The sequence below is a fragment of the Podarcis tiliguerta genome, assembly GCF_965153285.1.
Source record: "Podarcis tiliguerta genome assembly, chromosome: 4".
Taxonomy (NCBI): domain Eukaryota; kingdom Metazoa; phylum Chordata; class Lepidosauria; order Squamata; family Lacertidae; genus Podarcis; species Podarcis tiliguerta.
In genome coordinates this window covers 60,832,199-60,853,555 of record NC_139537.1, presented here as the reverse complement: position 1 = coordinate 60,853,555, position 21,357 = coordinate 60,832,199, and the positions used below count along the sequence as shown (strand labels likewise).

General features: G+C 51.6%; 2 protein-coding genes across 5 annotated transcripts in view; one reads left to right on the top strand and one right to left on the bottom strand.

The window, feature by feature from the left end:
* Positions 1-5,108: 5,108 nt before the first annotated feature.
* Positions 5,109-20,071, bottom strand: ARX (aristaless related homeobox). Its single transcript, XM_083439346.1, has 5 exons — positions 17,831-20,071; positions 15,997-16,702; positions 13,068-13,113; positions 9,940-10,277; positions 5,109-6,472 (listed from the first exon to the last, which is right to left on the bottom strand). The coding sequence occupies exons 1-5, from the start codon at positions 18,021-18,023 to the stop codon at positions 6,232-6,234; spliced, it is 1,524 nt and encodes a 507-aa protein (XP_083295472.1). The 5' UTR covers positions 18,024-20,071; the 3' UTR covers positions 5,109-6,231.
* Positions 10,040-21,357, top strand: part of LOC310677064 (uncharacterized protein) — a 546,359-nt gene continuing 535,041 nt past the window's right edge. For all 4 annotated transcript variants that reach the window (XM_083439368.1, XM_083439366.1, XM_083439369.1 and 1 more), the window contains exon 1: positions 10,040-10,157. The gene's annotated coding sequence lies outside the window, so the exon portion shown is untranslated. The remainder of the gene's footprint in view (positions 10,158-21,357) is intronic.

The following is a 21,357-nucleotide window of genomic DNA, read 5'->3' as shown; positions in this document are numbered from 1 at the left end:
CCCCTCACACTGTTAAATAGCCTTGGACTGATTGTGAAGCAAATTTTAACCTATATCCCCATGTTGAGTGGAGCCGACACAAATAAACAGACTTGGGCAGGCATGTCACATCTAATTCAGCTGTTAATAGTTTATGTATCTGGTTCATTCAGAAATCAGTTATTGTGTGCTCTTAACTATACCTGCTTCAAGTACCACTTGTGGAAACACGAGCCTTCAGAACTGCCCTGCCTGCAAAGGCTTCTATATTTTGGTAAAGACCCACATGCCTAAGAAAGGCATATGCATGTCTGACCTTTCCATTGAAGTGAATGGAGAAACCCTCTTGCAAATGAGTTTCCTATATGCAAAAGAGCCAAATATTCCATTTTTACTCTTACCCCCAACATGCCTATTGGATAGTCATGCTTGGTTACTTCCATTCACATCATACAGGTAGTCCTGTTGCAATAACCTAGCCTGTGTGTCATCATTTCTAATGGAGTGAGAAAAAGGCAATGAGTGATGTTCACTTTACATATACTCAATAATAGACCCATTAAATCAATGGGCATATAAGTTAATTAGCTCCACTGAGTTCAATGGGTCTAATGAGAAATGTTGGCTAATGCCATATATATTTAAAAGCATTACACATGTATTGTGTTTTCCGTTTTCCAGCAAAATAAATGTACTTGTAAAATATGATATGAAATAAGCATGTCTTAATGATCAAAATGAAAAATAACTTATTTGTATACAGATACACGTTTTAGAGCTATTTCCAGCAAGGCTTGTCTTTTCACAAACTTTCCAATTATCACATAGAAAAAAAAGAAACGAAAGATCATCTTCAAGCATGCTTCTCTCTCTCTCAAAATGTAAATTTGAAAATCTAGTAAAGATACCTATGCCATAATGGCACTTCGCATTTATCTTCAGTTATTAGAGGAAGAATGTTTTGAATAGGTTAAATAAAGCCTTGTTTTCCCAACTTAATGTAACATCTAGTGTTTAAGACAGACAAAATCTGAAGAGTCCAGATGTGTGTCCTTGACTAAGCAGCCGCCTTTGAATGTTTCACCTCATTTTAACCCTTGAAAGGCTGGGGAATGGGAAGCCATCTTTCTACAGTATATGTAAGCTGATTTTCATAAATATGTAAAATATGTGGTGTAAAATACATGCTACAACTGAACTGAGGTTGCTAAGAAAACAACTCTGGTTTCCCCAGAGATGTTTTAGACTGAGTTGGCCACACTCCTCATATTTCTGTCCCATAATTCTAAAGTTTTGCTGAGGGTGAGATTTTTTGATATGTAAGCCCAGAGGCTTCACAACAAGTGTTTATGTGTTAGTAAAGAAGAAAGGAACCCATCAAATTATTTTTGTCCTATGCCAGAATAATATTTTGCTGGGAGGAAAACTGACTTTTCCTATTTCTCAACTTTAGCCCATTTTTCTTCTGGCCTTATTTGCCTCTCTTCTGTCGAGCACCTAAATATTTCTTAATTGAACCGCTCATCCTGCGCCCCTCTTATAGCTGTTTAATAGATTAACTCATCTGTGCCAGCTTCAAATTTCAGATTAAAATTCCTTCATCCCGAAGGCAGCATTATCAGGTTGTTGGAGGCTGTTTTCAAACCTTGGTTTTGAATAGCAGCGGCTCTGCATTAATTTAACCACTAAGCTAATAAGTAGGTTTCGTTTTGTTATGCTAAGCTTTATTGCTTTTCTTTTGATCAGAATGGTGTTGTTGAGCAAAGCAGCAGACAAGGCATTCTTTGATGAGGGAATTAGTGCTCTATTCTTCCTCTATTATTCATAGCACAGTGGAATATGTAAGTACCTGAGGGTGTCAAAGGAGAGCAGGCTCTATTGCAAAGTGTTCGCCTTGTTTCTCTCAATAGCTGACTATGAGATGATAAACTGCTTAATACACTGCACTAATTGGATGAGAGCAAAAAGAGATGGGAATTAAGGCAAGGCAAAAAGAGAAAGTGCTACCAGCCTTCATTCACTCTTTCACCACTTTAACAGCGCCAAAGGAGGCACAAGCTTTCTATAAGCAGACTAGAGGTTTTGTGCAGAGATAAAATGAACCTGTTAGTGGATTCAAGTAATACACTAATTATTGCACAGTATAAATACCACTACTGGTTTTATAACATGAAGGTAAACTTCTTTTGAGACGGTTATAGGATTGCTTGGCAGTAGTATAGATCCTAATAAGGGACCAGAGTAATAACCCCCCTGGATTAACAAAATTGCTGCTTGCAGAAGTATGATTCCGGCTTTTACAAAGATTTCTGCCGAATGAATAAAAATGACTGAGTGACATTTCTTAATGTGTAATGGATTGATAATGATTCCCTTTTCTTTAAAGTAAAATATGCACTTCAAACTCTACTGTTAATCATGTCCAGGGGCAAATGTTCTTTTTCCATAAAAATATTTTTGTACCTATGGTTTTTTTTACACTCCAAAATATATATGTGTATAAGATGCTGTCAGTTAAATGTATGGTTATTTGGAAGAACTGCAGTGGGTTCATAAAAACAAACATGCTGAAGAGCCCACCGTGTGCGAGTGTGAACTGAGGAAAGGAGAATCCACCTGCCAGGCCTTTGCCATCCTATCTCAGAAGTCTTCCAGAAGAGTCATCTTGTGGAAACATCAGCCCACATTCCTCCTCTGGTGGGTAAACTGGACTCTCTTACAGACTAGAGAAGCCTGGGTGCATTGTGATCTAGTAACCTCAACTTTAGATTCCCCCTTGCGCATTAGCACAGTTGTTAGGTTTGGTTGCGTAATGTATGTCTATATGAAGCCAGTTTCATCATACAAAATTTGAGTGAACATCCCATGCACAGAATTTTGCAGGATGCTCTGTAGTTGAATGCAGTCCCACCCATATTCAGGGATGGATTGTTCTGAGCTAGTCCACCAGATCAACGAATGTGAAACAGTACTGCCACATCCACTCCTCACGGCTGAAGAAAACAATACCGTGATTAGGAGCCACTCCTGCTGTTTGCAGCCCAAGATGCTGCCTCGTGTGAGGGGGGGGGGGAGGAATACACCTCCCACAGGATGTTCAAGAAAAAGGGCGCGGGGAGGGTTCAATTTGAGGTTTCTAGCCAGCCTGGTCCAGCTTCGGCTGTAATTTTGTTATTCTTAAACAGAAGAAGTGAAATGAGGGTTCGGGTTCGAGGGAAGGCTTGGCTGCGGGGGAGCCTCCCTCACTTCTTTGGCGCCAAAGGCGGCTTCCATTAATGAGCAGATCTTCACAGCTGGATGAAAACGAGAACACCTCAGCCATCCGCCAGGCGAGCTTCTGGTGGTGGGTCCCGTCCTTTTTTTTCCCAGGGCAGCCCAGCTTTCAGGGAAGGAAAAGGTCGTAGGCTTCTGGAGCTGCTTTGAGGCCTTGTCAGGCGTGCTATCCCACCCCCACCTCTTAAATATATATATATTTATATATATAGGGGAGCTCGCAGGAAGTCCGGGGCTCCCTTGAAAAGAAAAAGCCCGCGCGAGCGAGCAAGCAAGAGAGAAATCGCCAGCGCCCCCCGACCCAGCTGGGAAGCCTAAATAGGGGGCCTTTCGCTTGGGGTTTGTTTGCAGCCGCCGAATGACACGGGATTAGGAGGTTTGTAAACCAGGGGCGAGGGGGGCTTTCAATGGCCCGGCGATGTAATCCTCGGAGGTAATTTCACGCGATTTGCTTCTGCTCCATGGCAGGGTCAACTGAGAGGGGACGAGAAACGGCTCGCCAAAGGAGGGATCAGGCGGCCGGCGGAGAAGGGGGCGCGGGCGCGCAGGAGAGCCCGGCAGCAGCTGCCTCCGCCGCTCAGCGCCAAATCCGAGGCGCAGAGAGAGAGAGAGGGAGGGAAGGAGGGAGGGAGCAGACAGACAGGGAGAGAGACTCGTCGGTGCGCACACCAAAGCAGCAACGCGCCCCGGACCTGGCTTTCTTTTACCCAGCCGGAAGCCAAGGCCTTGGCGAGCCGCCGTTGCCAGGCCTCGTCCCAGTCCCAGCCCCACCTCGCCTGCAGGAGGGAGGCTTGGACGCCGGGGATCTCGCCCACCAGTCGAGAAGCGCACCATCGCCACCAGCTCCGCCTGGCAAACCCACCCCCAACCTAGGTGGTCCGATGGTGGTACAGGATACCACCGAGGCTCCCACCCTCTGGTCAAGCACGATCTCCCTCTCTCTTTCACCTTCTCTGGCTGGAGCAGCGGAGTTGCAGCACCTTCCCTGTCCCTTCCCCCGCCCGCCCGCTTCTCTGGAAATGGCCATGAAGAGACAGCTGCTCGCCTTGACCCAGTAAAGAGGACGCCACATGCAAAGCCAGTGTGCAACATTCAGGATTCCTGTTGCTTTAGGCAGCGGAGAGGCGGAGGCGAGTCGCCTTATCTGGTCAGATAAGGAACCAAACCATCTTGGCCATCAAAAGAATGAAACGGCGCAGATGCGCTACCGCCACCCCCTTTTTTGTACAGAGAGATCCTGCGCGCTTTTACTCGGAAGTCAGTCCCGTGTTCCATGAGGATTACTTTCAGGGTAGAGGGCCCAGCACTGCAGCTTTACAGCACAAAATTCTGTCCCCGGAGGTTTGCTCCCAGTCTAAGTGTGCACAGGATGAGCAGAATTGCAGTGCCACCCTATGTATGTTTACTCATCAGTCTGTCTCCTCTGTTGTCATTCCCTGTGAAATGGACATAGGCTACAATCCTACACCCAGAAAGCCCCAATGAGCTCAGTGGGATTGAATTCCCAGTAGATACGGAAAAGATTTGTGCTGCCAACCTGTTACCTGCCCATGGCTGTCAGCCTGTGCCTAGGCCAGTTTTCCACATTGGACTACAGCTCCCATGAGGGCACCAGGTTGGGAAAGGGGGAGTGTCTTTTAACATTAAAACCAATTTGGGATAGGGGAAAAATAATCTTGCCTAGAAAGCTTGTGAAAGTAATAAAATCTTTTCATTTTTTCCGTTTACATATCTTTTTAGGCATCTATCAGACAAATATCTGTAAAGCTGGAGAGTTCAATCAAGTCCTTGGTACCTAGCCCTCCCCCCCTTGGTGATGAAGCACAATTTACTTCCAATGACGCTGCATCTCCAGGTATCTTTTCAAATTCTTCATAAATGTATATATATATATTTTATTTTCTATGGGTGACACTTTTCCACTTGGTCGCAAGGGAAAGTGAGAGCAATAACAACATTACACAAAAGCACTGTACCGACGCCCAGTCTCTCTCTTTTTTCAACTCTCTTTCCCTTTCTCTCTCTCTCTCTGGTTTCAGGAACCTCTACAGTTAATAAGTTAAATAAAGGGTTTGTACATAAATATTTGTCTAGGGACCCTATGATATCTACAACACAGTAAGAATCTACAGAAATGACAAACTTGTACAAACACTACACGGAGTGCAATTGTTATATAACATTTCAAATATACAAAGCTCTGGGTTGTTGTGTTCCTTTTTTTTTTTTTTGCTTTTTCTTATTTTTTTTAATAACAATGGTATGTACAGAGCATCACAGTTTAGTGACTTCTTTTTTTAAAACAGTCCATATTCTAGCACTGTTATTTTTCCCTTTGGTTTGCTATAAAACCCTTGGTTGGTGTGATGATAGGAGGACCCCTCCACACACAGACAAAAAGAAAAGAAAAGAAAAGAAAAAAGACCAGACTCTCTCCCCGATCCCACCCCGCTCCCCTTTTGCCTTATTAAGTGCACCGGTTCGTTTTAACACAGCATCGCATCATTGGCTTCCTTTTGGCCTGGCCCAAGCAGCATCCTTGGTTTCGACGTCCTCCCAAAGCTCCTCTTAAGATCGGCCCAGGGTGACATGACTAGATGTGGCGAAGGGAGAGAGAGGGGCGTGGGCTGCGCCGCCACGTCGTACCTGCCCACGCGCCCCGCTCCGAAAGGTCCTCTCTCCTTTCTCCTCCTTGGGATGTACTTGGGTGTTCAAGAAACGGAATGACATTGGGGAAGGGGGGGCGGGTGCGTGGGGTAGTCCCCGCCAAGGAGCTTCTGCTGAATGGCCCGAGGGAAGCATGAAAAGCAGGAGCCTGGCTTGCTCCGAGTACCGAACCGGAGGAGAAGCTCTCCGCCGCGGATCCTCGGTCTCTCTTTGTATGTGTCTGTCTGCTTCTCGCTCTCCCGTTTTGGTCTTGGGTTTCGCTCCTCCGCCAGGCGATCTCTGGCCGGCCTCGCCCCGCCCCGTCGGGGCTGCTTAGCACACCTCTTTGCCCGTGCTGTTCCCGGGGAGGATGTTGAGCTGCGTCAACTGCGCCGCGTGCTCCTTGGCCTTCAACCGCAGCGCCGCGATGCTGGAGGCCCGCCGGTCCGCCGCCGCCGTGGCCGGATCCGAGAGGCCGCCCGACTGCACGGCGCTCTCCACGCTCGGGGCCGGCTGGCGCAGCAGGGCGGCCGCGGTGGATGCGCTCGTCAGCGGGGCCATGGTGGAGAAGAGCCTGCAAGCCAAGAGGACACAGGCCGGGCGGTCAGGGCCGAGCTGACAGGACGAGGCCCACTCCGCGCGGGCGAGGGAGCGGCGACCAGGCGAAACCCCCAAACCCCGTGTCACTAAAAAAGCGCGCCTACATTGCATCATCCGCGTCAGGCTGCTTTTAAAACGGGCCTGCTGGACTCCAGCTCCCATCAGGCCCAGGGAGTGTGGCTCATGGGCGTTGTAGTCCATTCAAGGACAAACCCACTTTCAAAGGCAAGGAAACAGGCCTCCCGAGGACTCTCAACTTCCGCTTATACAATTTAAGGCAGACCCTCCGCATACAGTTGAGACTACAATTCCCACTACTACTTCTGAGCCGTTGCCGGGGGGCTCATTGGCTTTGTCGTTCCACAACTTTATGGGGAGCGTCAAGTTGGCTACCCCAGAATTACAGGGCTGCGAGTGAGAGAGTGGCCAATCCCGACCCGGGCAAATGTTGCAACAGCCGCCTGCTCTTTATGTATTTGATCAGTGCATTTATACTGCCCATCACCCTGTTTGGATCCCGGGGCGGTGTGCAAAACAAGGTCCCGCCTCTGTTCCCTCCCGGGAACAGTTCGAATCCCGGGTTTTCCAAGTTTAAGGTCTGGCCGGTTTCTACTCGCGGCCCTTCTCGGGACAGCATAAGCCAGGCGGGGTTGGAAGAGAAACGCCCAGTCAACGAGATTGTCTGTAAGGCGCCTAATCCTCTCCCATTTGCTAGTGACAGCAGTCGCTGGCAGCCGACGCTTGAGCCTGCGACTTATACTGTGATCAGAGAGAATAATTATTTTTTAAAAAAACTAGTGCTAATAATAAATATTAGTAACAATCGAGACTTTTAGGTGATGGCTTTTCTCCCCGCTCAAGTTTCCCTCTCCTCTCCCGCCACTTTCATCTTCCCCAAGCTACAGCGGTGGTTCTTTACGCTGCCTCCGCGGGCTCTTTCCCCTTGTCCTTCACGTTCGCTTCTCGGGCGCCCCTCCCCTTGCCCTTCCGATGTCTATACTTTCCTCGGCCCGCCTTATTAGAGGTCCTGGATGCCCGAAGCGGTGTCTGCCGCTCGGCTCCTTCGCGGGGCGGATGCCCACGCCCAGCAGGGCGCGCCGTCCCTGTGGATTTCCGCACAGTGGAATGCCAATTATTCTCCGGCAACCCTAGCATCCCGGCTCAATGACACAATCTTGGAAATGCCTTCCCCTCTAGTTTTCCTTCCTTACCTCTCCCCGGAGCAGCCGCTCTGAAGAGAGCAACTGACCCCCTTGACTGGCACGTCGAGATATACAGACTCTCCATTAACCAAGGAGGTGATTATTGACATCATCACGGCTAGGAATTGAACTGTGGGCCTGGAAGGCAACAGGGGCTACATACTAAGCCCGGAGCCGCCTAAGCTCCCGGACTGCGGGCTGGCTGGCTGGCGCGGGGAGGGCCTTGGGGAGGATTACTTGGGCGCGGGGAGGGGGGTTCCCCGACTCTCTGCTCCTGAAATTCTTCGCGCAGCTCAGCCCTGAAGTGGGACGGTCTGCATCTTGCTGCTCTCTAATAGGCTACGATTTCCGAGGGTGTTTTTCTTTTAAAAAAATACAAATAGCAAAACGGGGAACCCTATATGCACAGTGGCTTGGCTTTTCAGAAGGCAGTTTCTATGGAAGGTGAAACGCTTTCCTAAAAACTTTGCATTTTAAGAGCAAGATGGAAGCGCGAGGAGGAAAGTCTCTGCTTTCCTCTTCTGCTCCCTTCACTACTTCCTCGCTCTCTTTTTTCGTCGTCTGCCTATTTTGATCGCACAGCCTATTAGCCAGGCAGTTTAGTAAGCATTTTACAACTCATTTTTCAATCTGATGGGGGGCGCAAGGGGAGGTAGCGCAAGGGCTCCGGCTGATGCAGCCAGAGAGAAGCGCTCCAAGTGTAGAATCACGGCGGCAAGTAGGGGGCGTGACAGCCCCGCAGCCGCCTGCCTGCCTTGAGGGAAATTGAGTCACTCGGGGGCTCAGGGGAAAGGCAGAAACGCTTTCCTTGTAGCTGGGCGGCTCTCGCGTTCCCCCACTACACAAAACTAAATTTTACTTGGATTTCCCCCAACCCTCCTCCAACACATAATTGTGTTAAGTGGCGTCTCGCCTGCGATGAATCTATCCCTTCTTTGTTCTCATCAGTAGAGACATCACTGCAGTTCTTTTGCTCTTCCATTTTCAACCTCTCTCCGGCTTCCATAAATCCCGACAATGCTTTTTTGTCTCTTTATAATTAGCTATTGACTTCTTTAAATTAATTGTTTGCTTATTGTTTAAAGAAAGGTAGCTGCAGTGTCGTTTATTTCATTTTATCCTTGACTAACAAGCCTGGTTTTCCGTTCAGGTGTAAACTAAACAGGCTATATCTCTAGTCACTGCTGTGACTTTTCAGTGGATTTAAGTTGTCTTTATTCATTTTTTAAATCCCTTTCTCGATTTCATTTTATGCCTTTCTGTGACTAGTGTGGGATCAAATATCAACAAAGATGAAAGGTAAAATGAATGTGTTAAAAAGCACGTAGACCATTTTAAAAGTTAAGATTATTATAATAAACGGACTGTCATCCTATCACCTAAATAATGCTATGTGGCCAAGCTATCCAGCTAGAAGAAAATCTTACGAGTACCTTCCAGCCAATGTGCTTAAGATCATGGTCTAAATGCAAATGTCAGTGACTGGCCTTTTCCTTTAAAGTTATCTCTATCCAATTAGGGAACAGGAGGGTACCATGAGCTTTGCACACATTATTATTATTATTATTATTATTATTATTATTATTATTATTATTATTCCCAACTCATAAGAATTCCATATACTAAAGACTGGGGAGCTCTACTTGCAACCCAGAAGCAAAGCGACTGAACTATTGCCTCCTGTCCAGGCATGGACATCTTTAGGTCATTGTTGTCAGCACAAGGAGGGAACCTCTCCAGCGCCACCAAGCCCATAAGTGCGGGAGTTAGGCCCAGCGAACACTGAAAGGAACTTCTGAAGGTTTGAGCAGGAAGCGTCTCAGGTCCCTTGAAGTTTTGAAGCAGAAAAAGTCCCACCACTCCTGCGCCAGGTCTAGAAAATGGCCAGACAGAGCTTGCTGGATGAGGCCAATGAATGGCCCATGATCTAGTCCTGTGGGAGACAGAGCCACTCTCCCTTCCCATGCCTTCAGAAGCACCGCTGCACCTTCACTCGCGGGGCCCTCAGCGCACAACCCGCGCCCAAATCTATATAATACCAGGCAGGCCAAGATTTGCCTTCGCCATTCCCACCCTCAGGATTCACTTGAGGCCCCGCCCACTTCGACACCGAAGCGTGCCTTACGCATGCGTACTCGGGAGGAAGCCCTGCCGCGGCACGTGCGCGCGTCGGTAACGGTCTTCTAGTTGACAGCGTGGGGGGGGGGGGAGGTTTAGGCCGCGCCTGCTTCAAGTTTACCTGCCGAAGGCGGGGCTGATGAAGGCCGGGTGTCGGAACACGGCCGCTCCCAGGAAAGTGCTGAGGCCTAGCGGGGTCCCGCCGGGGGGCAGAGCTGCCGAGCCGGGAGGAGGAGGCGGCAGGCTGGGGAAGGCGGCGGCGGCTGCAGCGGCTGCGGCGGCGGCCGTCCAGGCGGAGTCGAGAGCTGGGTGGTGAGGAGGGAAAGGACTAGCATCAAGGTAGGGACTGAGCGGGTGAGACGCCGACAGGGGCCCAGGGAAAGGCAGGCCGGGCGGGTGGCTCTGGGCGCCGGCCTTTTCCCTCTTCCGCCATTTGGCTCTCCGGTTCTGGAACCAGACCTGGAAGCCAAAACATAAAACAAGGGGGTGGGGAGGGGGGGCAAGGCGGTTAGTCAAGCGCGGCCCTCGCGGCTCCTCGGCTGCCCAGAGACGACGACGACGACGCCTCCTCTTCCCCTTCCTCCTCCCCAGGGAAGGCCCAGCGCTCGCTTCGGCGCCAAGGCCGTCGGGGGACCTGGGCCTAAGCGCAGCGCACATCTTCGGCGGTTCTGGAGCAGGCATCGTCTGAAAGTACCCAGCGCTCCTGCCCAGGGAGAGGCCCATAGAGGAAAGGGAACCAAGGGCCTCTGGCTTGGCAAAAGTGCGCCCAGACTCCATTTTGCCTTTCCTCCATGTCCTTCGCGCCTGCCAGATCGGTGGGCGAGGATGTCGAAGCAAATGGCTTAGGCAGAAGGGTGGGAAGTTTCACTGCTGAGCATGCAGACCCCAAATGGGACAGAACTACGTGACAGTGACATCACAAATCAGTTTTCTCCCCGTCTTCCTTAGTGTCCCCCTCACGGTAGAAATTTAGATGGCACGCTCCTCGCTGGCAGAGACCTGCCCCCCCCCCCGTCCCTGGGTATCTGTAAAAGCGCCATGCAAATAGATGGTGCCCTATTGGAAATAAAGACAATAATTAAACGCATCTCGTTTCGCTCATATCTGGTGGTGACCTTTAAGTGGATCCAGCCCTTGGCCTGGCCAAGGCAGGCTTAATATAGATCTATTTATTCTTAACGGGAGTGATCGATCAGCTTGAGCAGGCTCTGACTAGGCTGCTCTTCCTGGGCTACAGGTAGAAACACACGCAACAGCTCCTTCTTAAGCGGCTGCCTTTCTGCAAGACGCACCTTCATAATACATAATACAACCAATGCGACTGCATTCAAGCAACCTCGCCTAATGTTCTCCTATTTTCTTCAAAAGCTTCCACGTATACAGCCTTTTCAGCGGGTTCTCCCCCCCTACACACCCCGCCTTTTCTCAACTCCACTGTTTGACAGACAGTTGAATGTTTTCGCCAGCCACACACGCTAAACATCATGTTTTCCTTTATGACAATTTTAAACCCATGCCTTCTTAGCGGCACTTAAAAGGCTCTAACGCTAATTTCCCAGTCCGTGCAAATTATTTTTCATTATTATTATTGTGGTTATTACGCCATCTCCGCAGCCACCCACACTCAGAGCCGCCACCAGAGCAGTTCTCGGGGAGAACGCTCACATTTTGCAAAGAGCTCTGGTCTTTTCAGCGGGGGGAGATGAAAAGCAAAAGGGGTAGCAATAAACAAGCTTCCCTCCCCTTTCCTAGTTATTAATAAAAACAGGGAGGGGTTCTCTATATATTCATATCAGCCATCGATATCTTTCTCCAGTTTTGGAGCCAAAAGCGCTGAAATACTACCGAAAATATATCCCTCTCCAAATTTGGAAAGGAATAAAAACGGGAGGGCTACTTTCTAAAATCTAAACAGATTGACAATGCAACCCCATAGGTGTATGCTCAGAAGTAAATCTCACCGAGTTCAATGGGATTTACTCCCATGTGAGGATATATAATAGGATTGCAGCCTCGGCTTCCATAGGAGGCAATTATTTGGAAATAGGTTGGGGAAGATGAGAAAGAGAGCCACATATTCGGGGGGAGGGGGGCAGGGAGACCGGGACCATCTTCTCGTTTGTGTTGCTTCACTCGCCTCTAGGAAGGTCCCAGCGCAGCCAGCCTAGGAACTGCGGCTCAAGGCAACGGCAAACGTGGCGTCTCGGCGCGTCTTTTCCGTTTCCAACTCAATTAGCAACTTGGCCCCACTGCAAATTCCCCCTCTCTTATTGAATTAATAAGTTTGAGTACACCCAAAGGTAAACCGAGGGGCTCTAATAATTCATATTCCCCTTAATTACATCTTCTCCACTGAATAGGGAGGGAAGGGAGGGCGAGAAAGAAAAGGGGGGTTGTCTCTGTCTCTCTCTTAGTTATTTAACTTTCCCACGACTCATTCCCCTGAGCTGAAAATCCTGATTTGCTGTCACATCTCTGTTTGACAATGGAGAAATGTGTCAACAGAAAGGAGGGGACCGGGCTCTTCATTAGCCCCTCTAATGCGAGAAGCTGTTGTGTATTAAATGAGCCATATGGAATTTATGATGCTTTCGCCGCGCCTGACTTTCAGTGTAAAGTGATTTGCGCGGAGGCAAAAGGCCGCCGCCATCTGTCGCGGGGTTGGCCGAAGAGGGGCGAGCGGAGCGCCTGGCTCTCCGCGCTGCGTAGCCTCCAGGCTCGGGGTGGGGGAGCAAACACCTTCTAATAGCATTGCACCGTCGAGCCAAAAACAAAATCGAGGAAATCAAATAGCATTAGCTGACTCTCTTCGGGCCAAGCGGAGAGGAAACCAAACAGCCCCTCCCTGTTTGCTCGAGCGCCAAAGTGCCCTTTGATGGAGGCCCGATGGGCCATTTGAGAGCGCAGGCAAATACCTGCTTCTCGCTGCGTTGGGCTGACAACCACAGCTAGTTCTTTCGTCGGGGTGGGAGTGGAAAGGGGGGAGAAGAAAAGCTGCTGGGGGCTTGCTCCCCCACCCGTACAGAGCCGGAACGAAATTAACTGGTTTCAACGAGGGAAAGGGCAGACTGGCACCCACCACCCAGCGTTTGGTCTTAATTTGGGGGTGTGGGGGGAGGAGAGAAGGAGCGAGCGCCTGTTTGGGTTCAAGGGTCTTAAACAATATTTCCTCTCCCTCCCCACCTGCGGGGACCCCAAGCCCGCCGAGAGAGCGCTCCCAGTCCCCATCGCAGCTGCCCCTGGACTCACCTGCACTCTGGCTTCGGTCAGATCCAGGCGCATCGCCAGCTCCTCCCTGGGAGGGAAACAAGCACAACAAGACACACGCTCAGGTGAGGCCCTGTAAAGCGGGGTAGCGGGAGAGGAAGGGTCCCGCGGCTCACCGGCTTGGTGAAGGCTACTCCTCCTCCTTCCTTCTTTGCCCATATAGGGGAGAGCCATCCACATGCAAAGTCCCAAACAAGGCCAGTTTCCTACCCTTCGCTCCAGTTCCTACTGGCACTGACGCTGGATCGCCCCGGAATGCCCCCAATACCCCCACTCCCCGCAAAGAAATTAATATCCCAAACCAGGAAGCGTTTCACTCTCCACATCCTGAGAAGGCTAGCTTGAAATCGGGTGCACAAAGCAGACTAGAAAAAAAAAACCTCCCAAGTTTCTTGTTTTGATCTGCGTGTCCCTGTCCCTCCCGCCCCCCCAAAAAACCCTTTCCTCCCGTTGTTGTTACGAAGGGGGAAATGTTTGGAGGAAGTGAAAAGAGGAAAACTTGCTAGCTGGGGCTTGGACAGTCTGCTAGGAAGGGCCGCGACCCCGGCCAAGGCCCGGCAGCCCCGCGCGCCGGAGCAAGGCTCCCCCCTCCAAACGCCGCGCCGCGGCACAGAGGAGATCCTTTGAGCTGCAACGCGAGCCCTTCATTGCGATTATTATTGCAACAATTAAGGCAAATCGGAAACCATTACTATGTTAGAAAACTGCTTATAATCTGTTTACCTCGAATATGAGAGCTCCCGGGATAATTGGCTCTCCCTCCGTTAGGAAGAAAAGCGCCGCGCTGGCCAGAGAGGGAGCCTGGCCGGGCTGGAGCGGAAAAGCCAGCTCGCCCTTGCCCAGCTCCTCCAGACTGCCAACTTTTTCTTTTTTTTAAAAAAAAGATCTCCAGCCCGAGGGTCTGGCTCCTCACAGAGATGGCCGCACCAAAGCCTCTCTGCCCGATGTGCGCCATGGGAGGAGCGGCCTGGCTAAACATCTCCAGCCTCAGCCGGCACATTCCACTTCAAAGACCTTTCCGAGCGAAATCGGAGCATACGCCGGTCGGGCTTCCAGAGGAAGGGCGCTGCTTAGGCAGGCCGTTGCCTTGAGTGGCTGCGAGGCAAAGCAAGGCAGCAGCTTTCGCTCAAGCCGGCAGTTCCGTTTCCTAAGCAAGGGGATCCCGGTGATTTCCTCTGCCACGCCGGCGAAGCTGCGTCTTACGCCCGCTGGCTCCGAAGGAGATTCCAGCAAATGTGCCAAGAAATAAACGCTGCTTCCCATCCCATTTCTATGGAAATACTCTTCCCCACCCCCCATATTAGAGGTGAGGCGAGCCTTGGCTAACGACTTTAACAGTGCAATAAACTGAGTTACGTGGGTCTCCTCGAAAGTAAATCCCACCGAGTTCAGTGGGCTACTCTGTTAAAATGGGGACCGGATTGCAGCCCCAAGGAGGGGTAGAATATGGAAGGGAATTAGGGTCGCTCTGAATAAGAAGCCCAAACGAATCTTTGTATTCTGAGGATCAGTAATTCCTTTCCTCTTGGTAAATAGCAAAACCTTTGCTACAAATATTGCTGAAAGCGACCCTTCTCGGATCCGGATGCGGTAAAAGGAATTCCTCGCAGAAGAGGCTTTGCAGCTCAAAACGAAATTCGCCTACTTATTGAGTGCGTAACCCCGTTAATAACGTTATGCTCTCCTCTCCTTTTCTCCGGATTGCAAATGGGAGCATTTTAGGAGTACGGGGGAATCCAAAGAAAGGAAAGGATCTGATACCGAGTGATTTAAAAATTAAAACCCACCAAACCACTTAGGCACAGACTTGCAAACAAAATGGGCATCTGCATTATTGTCATTTTCACTGCAATTAAGTTCGTCTCCCAAGCAGATTCTAGTTAACAGGAGGCAGGGATTTCCCCCTTGAAAGCGCAAATGCAACTTGACACCGCTTTAATTCGGATCAAGCCTGATACACGTCTGATACAGCGCTTCAGGGGAAGACGAACAGCCCGGTTCCTTTCAAAGTAAGCGTGCGCGGTTAGGCTTCTGCTTCAAACCCCTGTAAGGAGCAGACCTCAAGGCAAGGCAGTGGATCAGAATGACTTTCTCCCTCCGGATTCCCTCCCCCTTTTAAAAAAATCTTTTTCTTTTTTCTTTCTGGACGGTGCCCAGAAACGTCCTGAACCGGCGGGCGGACGCTTGGGGCGCTTGGGGCTTCTGCCAAAGCTTTCCAAGCAAGCTGCCATCTCGTCCCATATTTTTAGCCCTCTCAAGCGGAATACTTTGATCTTTTCAAAACTATATCTATCTATATATACGCACGGGGCTTCCCTGCGGCAGGGCAGCGCTCCAGCTTCCACCGAGAGCGCTGAAACTGATACCCGACAGACTAGCCGGAGGATCAAGGCAAAAATAGACCCCGGAGAGGGTTTGACAAAGACGCGGCCAAAACCCACCTCTAACCTGTCCTTGGCCGGCGAACTCGGGCTGAGCCACACAAGCCCCTCTCTCCTCCTAAGGATGGGGTGTCTGGACTTCTGAGGAGAGGGAACCTCAAAAAAAGAAGGACTTTTTCTCCTGGACGCGGAGTGGATTGAATAAAGCCCTGGGGCACAACGGGGGGAGAAGCGAATTTCCCACCATATCCCACCCCGTCAGTTTCACAGCTTCCCAAGTTATCCCCAGGCGCGCGCACTTTTTCTTCTTGTCCCCAAGTCCCAAGGCTTCCGATTCTGCCCGCAGACACCCCTCCGTCGATTTTAATCTTAAGAGTTTATACTGATTGTCTCCTTCCAGCCCCGTCTAACTTGAGCGAAGAGTGGCCAGGGGAGCCGCACCAGCTGACCTCGCTTTGCGCCCTGGGGACACGCGGAACCCCCAAGTTGGGCAGCTGCCCCCTCCCCTCCCCAACCGCCTCGCCACCTACCTGGTGAAGACGTCCGGGTAGTGCGTCTTCTGGAAGGCCCTCTCGAGCTCCTCCAGCTGGTAGCTGGTGAAGGTGGTGCGGTAGCGGCGCTGCTTCCTCTTGAGCAGCCCCTCCTCGGAGTCGCTGCCGGCCGACAGGCACACGCTGTCCTCGCCGTCCTTGCCCTCCACCAGCTCGTCGACGGGCAGCAGCAGCTCCTCCTTGGGAGAGCAGCCGTCGGCGCCCTCCGTCCCCGGCGCCGCACCAGGTCCCCCGACGACGCCGACGGGGCCCCCAGCGGCCCGCCGGGCCTCCTTGGCCTCGGCCAGCAGCTCCTCGTCGTCCTCCAGCTCCTCGTCCAGCTCCTCGGCCTCTTCCTCCTCGTCGTCGTCGTCATCGTCGTCCTCCTCGTCGTCCAGCAACTCGTCGTCTCGGCCGGGCCTGCCGTCGAGGCCGCCGCCGCCGCCTCCTCCTCCGCCGCTGGACAGCTCGTCGAGGGCGGCAGCGGCCCGCGGGAAGGGCGCGTTTTCCCGGTACGACTTGCTGCGGCTGATGCTGACCTGCGGCGCCTGGCTGATCTTGAGCGAGTCCCAGGACGAGGCGCCCGCCTCTACCCGCTCGGCCCTCGCCAGCAGCCGGCCCCCGCCGGGCCCGTAGAGGCGGCGCAGCTTGGGCGGCAGGTGCAACTCGGCAGCCTCGAAGCCCGCTGGGCTGCCCTTGGCCGGTCCTGCCGGGGAGACGAACACAGACAGACACGCACCCATCACCGACCCGGCCGGGCACGTTTCGCTCAGTCTGCATCTAGAAACGGGCCCCGGGACTCGGAGCAAAGGGCAGACCGTGCGTGGGGGCCCCCGGTGTAAATACAACCCCCCCCCCATTTAGCCCAGATGCTTTCAACTTTCTAGGCGGGCAGCTGCAATTATTTTTGCCAAACCAGGTCTCCCTTTCCCGTCCCGAGACCAAAATCCTTCACAGAAAGCTCTATCAAAACCCACCCCTGTAGGAACTGTACGGAGAGATAAATTTGAGGATTGGGTCTGGACGAAAGCAAAAGCTAACTGTTCTCTGCATTAGTTTTTATTCCAACTACTTGACTTATTAACATTACTATTCTTTTAAGTGCATTCATTAAAAGTCCCCTTCCTCCAGCCGACAATCTGACACCTGTCGGCTTCGTCAAAAGCATTTCCAGCGGCTCTGCGGGCACCCGAAGATCCCCATGCATTGGAAGGCCGGAGAGAAAGAGGCTTAAAATACTTTAAAACTCTGTATATGCGTGTTGGGGGGGGGTCGCTTTTTCTCTGTCCCCTCCAAACACATTCTACCCGGAGCCCCACTTCTTTACAACCGGGAGCCCCGCCAAAGGACGCCCTATCTATTCGCCCTCCCAAGCAGGCCTGGCAGCGGAAAGGCGCCGCCGAAGCAGCAACGGAAAAGACGCTCCAGGGACCTGCTGACTTGCCGCCGTTACTTATCTTCCTTCACCCCACCCTCTCCAAAAAAATAAGAGGAGAGCCCCATTTGGGGCACCACCTCCCTTCTCCTGAAGCAAGCTAAAGGCGACCCGGGCGTGCCTGGGATGCAGCTGGCGGTGGAAGGCAAGGCAAAAAAGAGACCCCAAGAGTGGCGGGGAAGCGGAGTTCCTCCCAGTCCGTTTCTGCCCCCTAACCTTCCTGATCGCCTGCATCTCAGACCCACGCGCCCATCCACGCCACTTGCAAGGGGGTCTCCGCGCTCTAGGCCCGCTCTCGGGGCGCAGGATTTCCGCGGAGCTCGCTGGAGCTGCCCGGAGAAGCGAAGTTGCCTGGCAGGCCCGCTCGCTCTTTCCTCTGCCCCCCTGGGCTGGGCTTACCTTGGCCGGCCTTGTCCTGCTCGATCCTGCCGGCCAGCGGCGCGAGGCTGGGCGCCGCTCCCAGCAGCCGCATCTTGCACGGGCTCCTCCGGCCCAGGATGCTGTCGATGCAGTAGGACGAGAGCAAAGTTGGCGATTTACTTTTGCATTCGGGCCTGTCGGAGCAGCTCTCCTCTTGGTATTGGTTGCTCATGGCTTGGGCTGGCTGGCCCCTCCCGCGCCGCCGCGCCTGGCCGGGCTCCGGGTGGCGGCGCGTGTGGGCTCCGGGCTCTGGGCTGGGCTGGCACCCCTCCCCCCACCAGGCAACGGCAGCAGCGCCGGCAAAGTCGCCCCTCTTCCTGCCCAGGACACTGGGAACAAGTGTAGCGCCTGAGCCGCAATAGCTTGGCTCTTGATTCCCTCTCCTCCACGTGCTGGGAGCCGAGCTCTGATTGGCTCTCTCCAGAGGCTGGGCAGCCTTCGGCTCCCAGCCAAGGGGAAAACGCGGTCCGGAATCCGGAGAGGGGAGGGGGCAGGGAACGGGAACGGGTTGCTTGACAAAAAGTTGGCAGGCTAACTTTCCCTGCCCAGACCTCGTCCTTGCTGGAGCTGAAGGACAGGAAGGGATTGGCGAAGGTCATCTCGTTCAACTCCTCTTCCTTGGAAAAGTTTCCTGCCAACTTGACACTTCCAGGGACGATGAGCCCAAATAATTCAGACTCTACAGTCTTAACTATATTATATAGGGAACGGAGTCTTAACTATGTCATATATTCGTCCCGATCTTCCCAAATAACTTACTGTTCCATTCAAGAAACAGCCCTCCTCCCCTAATTTTGTTTTTGTTTTAAAAGTGGGTTGTTGGGCATTATTAAATTAGTGAGGGATTAACTGGATTAATTATTACTGCATTCCGTTAGTGCTGATCTTCATCAGTCAGCTCTATAATTTTTGATACAAGTGCTGCCTAAATAGAGCACAGAGCACTTCTGTCCTGAACTACTTGGAAGTAAATCCCACTATGTTCAATAAACCTTACAGTGTGTGTTTAGGATTGCAACATTAATACAGAACGTGTGTGGGAGTATCTGTACATCGAGTGTGTACACACACACGCATTCATTCATGTATAAAAATACAGATCTCTCTCTGTAACTAGAGAGAAATATCAAAAACACATGAGACTGTTTATCAGAAAAAGTTCGTTCACTAACAAATTGGTACAGATTAATTTGCAATGGTGGCCCATGTGGAAACACATTTTGCCTACAAATTTCGATTTATCAAACGATTAAAGTGAATTGGTACAGAAAAGCCCATCAGCACGAGCGGGCACGATCATAAGGGAGTTTTCAAAAGGACCTAATAGACTTTCCTCGACCGATTCCTCGTTATTTATTCAGTCTAGGGTCGTTGTTGCTTTCTTTGTTTGTTTGGCTGTTGCTGTTGTAGTGGATCCAGTACACCTTCAAATGCAAACCGACCAGGATCCCAGAAGAATCCAGTATTTGCCTTCAGAGTGAAGACAGGTCTGTGGCAGATCAGGGATTTGACTGGAATGAAATGGGACCAGACGAGATCAAAAGGATTCTGAGTGGCTGGGACTGAGTCAAAGGCTGAAAGCCTCGCCTGAAGCCGGGAAGGTTTGGCCGGCTGCGAATGCGATGGCATTAAACCCGGGACTATCCTCCAGCAGCCTCTCTCTTTTGAAACCAAGCGGGCTAAGGATGCTTTGATGCTTCCACTGGCACCGGCCTCCTCCAACAAGAGGATAAAAGTGCCAGGTATCTGATCCTTCCCAACAACGGTGGCCGTCCCTAAACCACCCTGATTTCTAGATCCATTTCATTGTCGTCGTTGCTACTTCAAACAAGTATTTTATCAGGGAGAATTTTCCCCTAGTGTTAAAGCTCGTTCAAGACTGGGGAATAACCCCACGTTGGCATCAGTGGGCCTTCTTTGGTAGGCAGATGCGGATGTGTAACCGTCGGAGGACCGGGATCGGGGCCCAATACCGCCGTGTGCTCCGTTCTGCTGCTTCTGGAATACGAGATTCCCCACCGCTCTGCGAAGTCAGCGTGAACAGCGGAGGCAGAGCGAGGGAGCAAATAATGGTTAATTTAAAAAAACAAATAAAAAAACACACAAAAATCCCGGTTTTGGACAAGGGGAATACTCCAGGCCTGATTTTCTTTCTGCTCAACTTTCCTCGTTTGAACGTGTCAAAGAAATTTACAAAGGCATCTACTTGAATCGCTTACACTGGGTATTTAAAAATACAAGGATTTATAATTGGGATCTCTCTCTCTCCCTCTGTCTCTCTCAAACTGTAATAAACATCTGGATAACTCTTTCAAATGCTAATGTGCCATCGACGTTCCGGAGCTGCCTTGGCAGAAGCGTTTCATCCGCCACTGGAGACGGAGGGGAAAAGGGGCTGGGAAGCGGAGCGGGGCGCCTGCTCCCGGAGGGGGGGGGGGAGCCTGCGCGCAGGAGGGTCGTCCCACAACGGGGCCCGGCTCTCGCAGCTCGCCTCGCCTCGCCTCCGTTGCTTTTGCCCCCGTCCCACTTCTCCTCCTCACAGCGCGACACTTGCTGTAGAAAGGAGAAACCAAACAGGCTTTCCCTCTGCTTGAGACGGCCCCCTCTTCTCTCGCCCTGGGAAAGGCAGAGTTTTAAGAAGACCATGAGGATGGGGAGCAGTTAAAGAAACACGAGACCGCCCTTCGTCTTAGTCTCTCGCCATCCTGGTCTTCCCACCCAAACAAAAAGCAATCAATGAATAAAATAAGGTGGACTTTACTGCTTCAAGACTGGGGTGGGAGAGGAGGTCTTTATTAGCAGGAATAGTGTTTATGTTTTTTAAGGAGCAGCAGCAACAATGCTGATGCGGATGATGATAATAATACCAACCACAAGAGCAACAGCCACAATCGGAGTTAATCCCACCTGCCTTTCTCAAGTCTAGAGAAAGAGGGGAAATGGGGGCGCGGAGAGGAGGGCTAAGTCAGAGGATGGGACTGGAAGAGCCAAATCCATCCGGAAGAGCCAAATCCATCCATCCGATCGCTACTTAGAGAGGGAATTTTATTGTTGTGGCCAACCCAAGAAACCAACCGAGGTGCCTTGCCACCTATTGGAAGGGCAGGGAAAGCCCCGACCGAGCAATTCCCGCAGCAGGTTGTGCCTCTCTCCGCCTGCGCCTCCACCAGCCCTGAAAGATGCCCCAACCAAGCCAGGCAGAGGAGCACTTATGCTGGTTGGCGTCGCCACTTTAGCTCCGATGCGACACCCTCCCTCTTTCCCTCCTCCTCTGTGTTGGGTTCGCCTTCTCCTTGGCACAAACCCGCCCGAGTGGTGTAGTGCTGTGTCGGAGAGGGAGAGGGAAAGTCCCGGCCTTCCCTCAAGCCCCGCTTTGCCCGGAGATGCTCTGTCCCGCGGGGCGACTTCCAGGTCTCGTTTGGCTGGGCGACGGTGGGCACAACACGTCTTCTTGGCTCACAGCCACCCGCTTCTCCCCCTGAGTCTTAGGCAGACTGGGGAGAAAT